Source organism: Cariama cristata, unplaced genomic scaffold, assembly GCF_000690535.1.
Source record: "Cariama cristata isolate BGI_N322 unplaced genomic scaffold, ASM69053v1 scaffold29316, whole genome shotgun sequence".
In the NCBI taxonomy this organism is placed as follows: domain Eukaryota; kingdom Metazoa; phylum Chordata; class Aves; order Cariamiformes; family Cariamidae; genus Cariama; species Cariama cristata.
Genome location: NW_009620921.1, coordinates 54770 through 62647, shown reverse-complemented (window position 1 = coordinate 62647; position 7878 = coordinate 54770). Strand labels below are relative to the sequence as shown.

The window sequence follows — 7878 nt, the reverse complement described above, 5'->3', positions numbered from 1 at the left end:
CGGCTACCCTCCAGCTCACAGAGGAGAACACGAACCCTGGGGAAAGGGAGTTAAGCGTGAGTGAAATCGCTCCGAACATGCTGAAGGAAGCGGAGGAGGGGAGCGTCTGGGCTGGAGAGAAGAAGGAGAGCTGTGGTCCTCAGCCTGGTGATGCTGGAGAGCCCGGCAGGGTTGCCGCGCTGAAGCAGCAGATTGCTGTGCTGGAGGAGCAGCTGGGCAAGAAGAAAGAAGAACTCGAGCAGATCAGGGCGGTGCTGGAGCAGCAGGATCATGAGATCAAGGAGAAGGAGAAAAGCATTAAGTTACTGGCCAGCTCCAAAGCTCAGCTGGAAGAGAAGCTGCGCCAGGAAAACACCAAAGAGGCCAAACCGCCGTCCGGGCGGAGCGGTGGGGCTTTGCAGTGCTACGATGCTGCGGTGAACACCGACCTCTGGCAGGTACCCGGGGCCAAGCAAGCCCATGATAAAGGCATCAACGTAAATATCCCAGTCGCCACCAAATCCATAGGATGCAGCGTCCACAGAGCAGACAACGTGAACACGCAGGCGATGGAGCTGGGTGCTCGGAGGGGTGAGGGACTGGCAGACGCTTGCACCAGTGGCAGTGGAGAGGGACCCGGACATTTTGGTGAAGCCAACGTCGAGGCTGGACTTCATGCATCGTGCTTCACCCGGCTGAAGATTGACGAGCACCTCAGCGATGACAATCAAAATCACAGGAATAACTACGATACCCGAAGTCTCGCTGCTCACGCAGCGACTGCAGAAAGCTATCGAGGAACAGGAGTTGGCTCAAACGCAGGTGCAAACAAGGCAGGCTTTGGAGAAGCCAAACCTCGAGATGGGCTGGAAGAGGACGGTCCCCCTGACCATGAGGATCTCCCTGCTGTTGACCCCATCGGCCAATACGTAAAAAAAATCCAGGAGCTTTTGCAGGAGCAGTGGCTGTGTTTGGAGCACGGCTACCCCGAGTTAGCGAGCGCTATTAAACAGCCGGCCTCCAAGCTCAGCTCCATTCAGAACCAATTAGTTAATTCCTTAAACTCGTTGCTGTCTGCCTACTCTACGCGAGGGCCGGCCGATAAGGAGAATTCGAACACACACTATCAACAGTTGGGTAAATAATACTGGCATAGGTTTCAACGTGTCCGGGCCAAATCTCTTCCCACTTATTGAAGCGTTGAGCAGGGATGATGCGGTGGTGTAATTAGTATGAGATGTATGAGAAAGGCAAATCTCTGCACATCGTAAGCTATGTGATCTTAGATTAAAAAAGCAAACAAAAAGGATGTAGGAGCTGATAAAGCTGTGGCTCAGTTATACACAGAATCAGCTTCCGAAAGTGGCCGTACTTGTGGCTATTCCACCAAATAACCACTTTTCTTAATTGGATTGGACACCTCAATTTGCAGGAACATGGGACTCATGCTCATCTGGGGTAAATCAGCTTGGAGTCCACTAAAACTAAAACCAACTCCAGCTAACTGAGCAACTAGGCTGGAAAAAGACCTGTCCCCATTCACAGCCGTACGTCTAAAAGAATTTTAGCTTATATGAAGATGAGAATCCAAACCCAAAGGCTGCCTGTTCGCTGTCGGGGGGGGGGGGGGGGGCTTGCAAATAGATAAGTGACCTATTACTTATAAGCAATACATAGTGAGACTATTCAAAGTCCGATGGAAAGACTTATCCATGTAGTAGTATAGGAGATTTATATAGGAGATTTCCAACACAGTAGTGTTGGAAAAAAATAAACAAGAAAACATTATTATTACAAAAGCAAAAACCTACTTATATTCATAGGACGTATATATAATTCCCAGTCACTTCCTTTATATTCCCAGTCACTTAGAGATGTTTGAGACCCGTATTTAAAAGGTGGCAGGGCAGATTCAGGTTGTGGCCGGGTGCATCCGTAGTCTTGCAAGGCATAAAAAGACTCTCATGAGATGAAGTAAGATGCTTACAGTTACGATTTGTAGTTTGTTGCTCGAGGTTGGGAATAATTATTGATAATTATGGCACATCTGCTTAATTAATCTCTTATTTTGTATTTTGCTAGAAATGTCTCCAACCACAAGTCTTAAATCCATCATGAAAAAGAAAGGTTATGGTTTCCATGCAGGAGGCAATGGGACCAAAAAGAATCTTCAGTTTGTTGGGGTAAATGGTGGGTAAGCATCCGTTCAGAAGATAAAACCGCTTTTTAACATGTAATGTCCTCTGTATCGCTGAAGAAGTCATTCTGGTTTTTTCCTTCTTTCGCCCTCCAAACCTCTTGATTAAAAGGCCATTTCAAATGGAGCCTCTTTTCTCCCTTCTTTAATCCAGCACCTGTAAGTAACCCTGTAGAAAAGATGGTGGTCTTTTCAGAGCAGCGAGGGACACCCTGGGGACTGACACTCTCTGCACACCCATCTTCTGGGCCTTCATCCAAAACCCAGCTGGGTCCATGGGAAGATTCCCACTGACTTGGGTGGGTTTTGGAGGAGGTCAGCATCGCCTGGGTGGGCACGCTGCCACTAACCTGCCTTCCACGCTCCAGCAACAGCCAACGAAAGTTGGTTCAGGGACTGAGAAAAGACCGTTTCAGTAAATAAGGAGTTACCTCGGGGTGAAGGAGACCTGTATTGTAGGTTGTGCTCCAACACCCAGTTCCCTGTGTATCCCCTCTTTGGCCTTTGAGCTAACTGGACACAACAACGTGTGCTGTAGATGCATCTCTAAGAGCAGCACGGGCGCATCTTCTACCGAGGAGCATGTGTGCTGGCGTGAAGAGGGCAGGACACATTTCACTGTCCCTCCGCTGTGCAAACAGCTATGTGTGCCAGTTTGGATGCTGGTTTCTGCTGCCATACGCTTCTCTGACCTCCCAGCTCGATGGCTACTGCTGTTGGGTTCATCAAGTGTTACTCACTCTTGTTGTGTAGAGCTGCTTCTACCAACAGTTGCTGAAATGGGTACAACTTGTAGCGAGTAGAGGAATCTCGGACTAGTTTGAGAAAAGTTTTGGGATTCCCTCAGAGTGAAATGGTCTGTCTCGTGGAAGATGTTATTAATACTTTTGGACAACCAGAAGAGAGGTCTTTCTAGCGAGGCTGCCCAAATGGTGGTCTCAGGTCCATGCTGGAGCTGCAAACACAGTTTCTGTCTAGCGGTCCTCAAGGTTGCCAACATGCTGCCCGTCCCACCTTGCCGCAGGGTCCGTGTTCCTTGCGGCTCCCCGTCAGCGTGCCGGCAGGGACACAGCCCTTGCTTGGCCACGCTGGCGCTCGTGCCATGGACATCCCTCCAAACCAACCGAGTAGTCCCTGAAGTAACCTTGCCTGCTGCTAATTAACTGCTTCTGTCACGCTCCTGCTGCCTTAAGAAGCCAAAAAAAGACTGAGCCCAAGTTTGGCTGTGGCTCTAACCTTTTAACTTGCGTATCACACCGGGCTTCGTGCAAGGCCCGTTGGAGTCAACGGGTGTCTTCAAAGAGTCTTGGTTGCAGACGGGGAAGGAGTGAATAACATGTGGTGTCCTCAAATAGCTACGAAACGACTTCAAGCGAAGACACAAGTTGCGAAGACAGCCCATCGGACGGCGATGTGGAGAGCGAGACGGAGAAACAGGACGATGATTTGGAGCCCACGCAGGGGAAAACTGGAGGTGAAAGCAAGGGGGCTTCGTCGGGGACCTCCTCGCAGGAGGTCCGTGAGGACGATGACCTGCAGGAGCCGTCGGCAGAAGCAGCGCCTTGCCCCCAGCACAAGGCTGACAGGTAACCAGAAAACCGGACCGGGATCATGCTGTCCATCACGTTTCTGCAGTCAGAGGACACATGGCTCTGCATTCAGTCGTTCCTATGGGGCTGGGGTCGGGGCTTCATCTGCTTGGTGGAAAGGCAGCTGCTGACCTCTGTAGACGTGGGAAAAGGCTTTAAGGAGTGAAATATTTTTTGAGTTACTACAGAATCTAATGGGGATTGATTCAGGCCCTACACTTGACTGCAGAAAAGACGAGTGAGTCATATTTGGTGAGAATTAGCTCATTTCTCCCCTCTCGTGTAAAGTTTCTCAGTAAAGTTCTTTGCAGCTTCAGGAATAAGTTTTTTTTCCCCCACTTACAAGGATTCCTGTAACAGATGAAGTTGACCATACAGATCTGGGACTCGGGACTCAAACACTTATTTAAGTGCTTAACTTTGTACCTAAAATCTCTGTTAAGTCAGTGGGACAACTTGTGTCCATAAAGTTAAGCACTTAAATAAGTGTTGAACATACTCTGACTTAAACTGCATGTTCTCCTTCCTGCTTCAATACCTCCTGCAAGCTCTGTCCCACGATGGATTTACCAAAGTATTTTCCCTCTAGATGCAAACCCTCGGAAGATTTCCTTGCCTACTGCCAGCTACTCAGCAAGCACCTCTCCGAAATCAGGACCACAAGTGACAAGCATCTGGTACAGATATTTTTCAGCCCTGTTTCAGATGTGGTTCCCACTCTCTGTTACGTTTCATAGATAAGATTATCCCGACGATGCGGTGCAGGCTGTGCCCTACCGTGCCACAGCTTTGTGAGGAGAGGGGGGGACGAGGTGACCTCTGAGTCAGTGTGAGAATAGCCAAAAAGAAAGGAAAAGGGAAAAAGAAAGAAGAGGAAGGCTTTCTCTGCTTGCTCATTCAAGTAACCACAGGAACTTCCTTTCTAAGTTATAGCAGTAATCACAAAACCACAAGCTAAATACCGGCTGGGCGATGGCAGAGCGCAGCACGCCGCGGTGGGGGGCGAGGAGCTGGGGCAGCGACCGGTTTGCAGGATGACTGCCCCGGGAGTAACGGTGAGACCTTGGTGTTTTCAGCGGCACGTCCTGAGCACCGTCTGCCAGGAGTGGTTCCAGGTGTCGAGCCGCAAGTCTTCCAGCCCGGAGGTGGTCGCAGCGTATCTCGAGGCGCTGGGGACCATCCAGCCCCAACTCCTGGCGATGGTGGTGAACCTGGCCGACAGGAACGGCAACACTGCTCTTCACTACAGCGTTTCCCACTCCAACTTCCCAATTGCAAAGCTCCTGCTAGACACAGGTAGGAACAGCCACTCTGCTCAGCCATGGCTTTTGGTGGGTATGGGTGTGGAAGTTACTTTACGTCGCTTTTCCCATTGGGAATGGTTCCACAGGGATGACCACGGTGTGCAGAGCCAGGTAATGGGGGGGAGGGATCCATAAACAGTCCCAAACCTGGCAAACAGTGAATGTGGTCTGAAGTCCTCCTGAGGAGTTCAGTCAGGAGCAAAAGGAGGTGGGGCTGAGGACCAACTACAACCGACATGCAACGGAGTCATCCAGTAGACAAGCATAGGGTTAAGCTCCATCCAGGAGACAAATGTGGGGGCCAGGGTCCATCCAAGGGACAAGCATGGAGGCAAGGTCCACCCAGGAGACATGGGTGATCTGAAGACAAGCATCCGCCCTCATAGCTCAGCCCTGGGCCCGTGGGTGTGGGCAGGGGACTCAGCTGAGGCTCCTCAGGGACGTTAAGGGTCATCAGTGCCCGCAGGGCCCTGACACAGCTTGAGGGCTTCCCCATCTGACTTTGGGGATGGCTCAGGGTTCCTGTGGCCAAGCGGTGCCTCTCATGGCCCCAGTCCAGGTGTGATGGGGTGGCTCCCCCAGCTTCTTGTAGCAGCAAATGCCACATCATGGCTTGGAGCAAGAAGATCAGACCCCTGAGAGCGTAACAACCCCCCCCCAGCACTGCAGAAAAACTCCATGTTAAACTATTGAACTTTCAGCTTGTGTTGTAAAGAATGAAAAATCTCAGCTGAGCTTGTACGGGGGAAAAAAATGCACACGTGCTCCGAGAGAATAAAGGCACTTTGGCCTTTTCTCATGGGCCAGACAATCTGTTAAGTGTTAGGGAAATGGCAGATTATCATACACTTCTATAACACGATTGTTGCCGCAGCCAAGCAGGGAACCGCAGCGGTTTGTCCCCTTCTGCTGCTGAGTGCCCGAGGAGGCCGAGTCCCCGGGGCAAGGCTGGACCCGAGCCCTCGCCCGTTAGACACGGCTCGTTCCTCATGGCGGAGCTGGAAATAGGCTTTTTGAGGTGAAAAGTGAGCGAAACGGGGCCAGGATGGATTCACAGCGCCCGTTGGGTGACGGTCAGCTTTCTGCTGCTCCCTTGCTGCAGGAGTCGAAGCAAACAGCCCACAGCTCCACAACTGGCGTGTGCCCAAGGCATTAATTATCCCCCTTTGTTTTATTTTGGTTATGGTCTGCAAAGTTAATTGAGTTGACCTCAGCCATTGTAATTAACTGTAGCAATGGGTACCACCAAGGGCTGTTTTGTGCTGTGTTGACAAGGCTGGATATTTAACATAGATAAATCTCAATCCTGTATAATTATGGAAACTCCCGTTTCTGGGAATATAAGATGCCACATATTTTATAACTCCCTTTTTGCTTCCCATTCCCTCTGGCTGATTCATTGTGGGGCTGAATCCACACGTGGCCCTCCAGGCGTGTGCCGCCTGGACCTGCAGAACCGCGCCGGCTACACGGCGGTGATGCTCACCCCGCTGGCGACCGCCGAAACGGGCGAGGACATGGAGGTGGTGATGAAGCTGCTGAAGGAGGGGGACGTCAACCTGCGAGCTGCCCAGGTCCGTCCCCGTAGTTCTGCTGTTTCTTTGAAAACCGAGCATGGTCCCTGCGTGGGATCCTGCCACGGCTGCGGGCGGAGGGCAGTCAGCCTGCAGCGGGTGTTTATTTGGCAAAGGCATCTGCAAAGTGACTCCTGCTGAGCTCGTAGCCTCCTATTTACGGCCATCGCTGTGCAGCGCCAATTCAGGCGGTGGCATCATCATGTCCCCACAGAGCTCTGGCGTTGGGGTACGGGGTATAATTCGGGTTCCTTACGCTGCATGTGCAGCACCAGGCTGAGACGCAGCAGTAGATGTCGAGTTGGGGTTGCTGCTTCCCAAAAATTACAAAAGCAACCTCAGCTAAATTGCAGCGTGACCACCCACCAGCTCCCTGTGAAGGGATGCGAGAGCTGGATAGAACGAAGAGACTAAAAGAAGGGTGAAAATTTTGCAAAACAGTTTTTCTGAGCTAAAAATTAGAAGCGATACCGGGGAGGAGCGGTGCGGGGTGGACCCCGGGGTACAGGATCGCCAGGTTTGCTGGCCAGCAGTCGTTTCATCAGAGGGTAACACGTTGTGGTCTCAGAGATGACAGTGCCCTCATCCAGCTCTTCTTCCAAACAGCTGTAAAAGTTAGTCTAGACCCAAGTTAAACTGCCCAGGAGGGTTAGGGGGAACCCACGTTTGGGGGCAGTTGGGAACCGGGCTGTTTGGCCGTGCTGCTGCAAAGACCCTCCGCATGGCCGTGGTGCAAGTGAGCAGCTATCTCTTGCAATACCTGCCAAAGATCCCCAGTATTATTTAATAGTAACAGGCAGTAAGATGCAATATGCAATAATAACATGAGTTATTACGCTATAGGTACTATGCAATAATAATACCCAATCTTATGATATACATGCAATAATAACAGTCATTATTACTGTTATATATAACAGTCTGAATGAGCAGGACTGTAGGCAAGGGGTGTTCAGCCTTTCCCTGTGTGGTTGCAGGGAGGCCAGACCGCCCTGATGCTGGGGGTCAGCCACGAGCGGGACGACATGGTGCGAGCCCTCCTCTCCTGCCAGGCTGACGTCAACCTGCAGGACGAGGAGGGGACGACGGCCCTGATGGTTGCCTGTCGGCAGGGCAACGCCGACATCGTCAAACTCCTCTTGGACCAGCCCGGCTGCCAGGTCGCGCTGACGGACAAGGTGAGGCTCCGGCACAGCACTTGGTCCCATACCCAACCTCACAGGCACCAGGTAGGG

General features: G+C 51.5%; 1 protein-coding gene across 1 annotated transcript in view; it reads left to right on the top strand.

Moving 5' to 3' along the window:
* Positions 1–14: 14 nt before the first annotated feature.
* The window catches only part of KANK4 (KN motif and ankyrin repeat domains 4), a gene marked incomplete at its 5' end in the record, with an annotated part of 8773 nt that continues 909 nt past the window's right edge, over positions 15–7878 (top strand). The window contains 7 exons of the mRNA XM_009701777.1: positions 15–1116; positions 2062–2173; positions 3532–3762; positions 4355–4442; positions 4842–5061; positions 6501–6643; positions 7621–7821. Coding sequence (XP_009700079.1) covers positions 15–1116; positions 2062–2173; positions 3532–3762; positions 4355–4442; positions 4842–5061; positions 6501–6643; positions 7621–7821 — 2097 coding nt within the window. The remainder of the gene's footprint in view (positions 1117–2061; positions 2174–3531; positions 3763–4354; positions 4443–4841; positions 5062–6500; positions 6644–7620; positions 7822–7878) is intronic.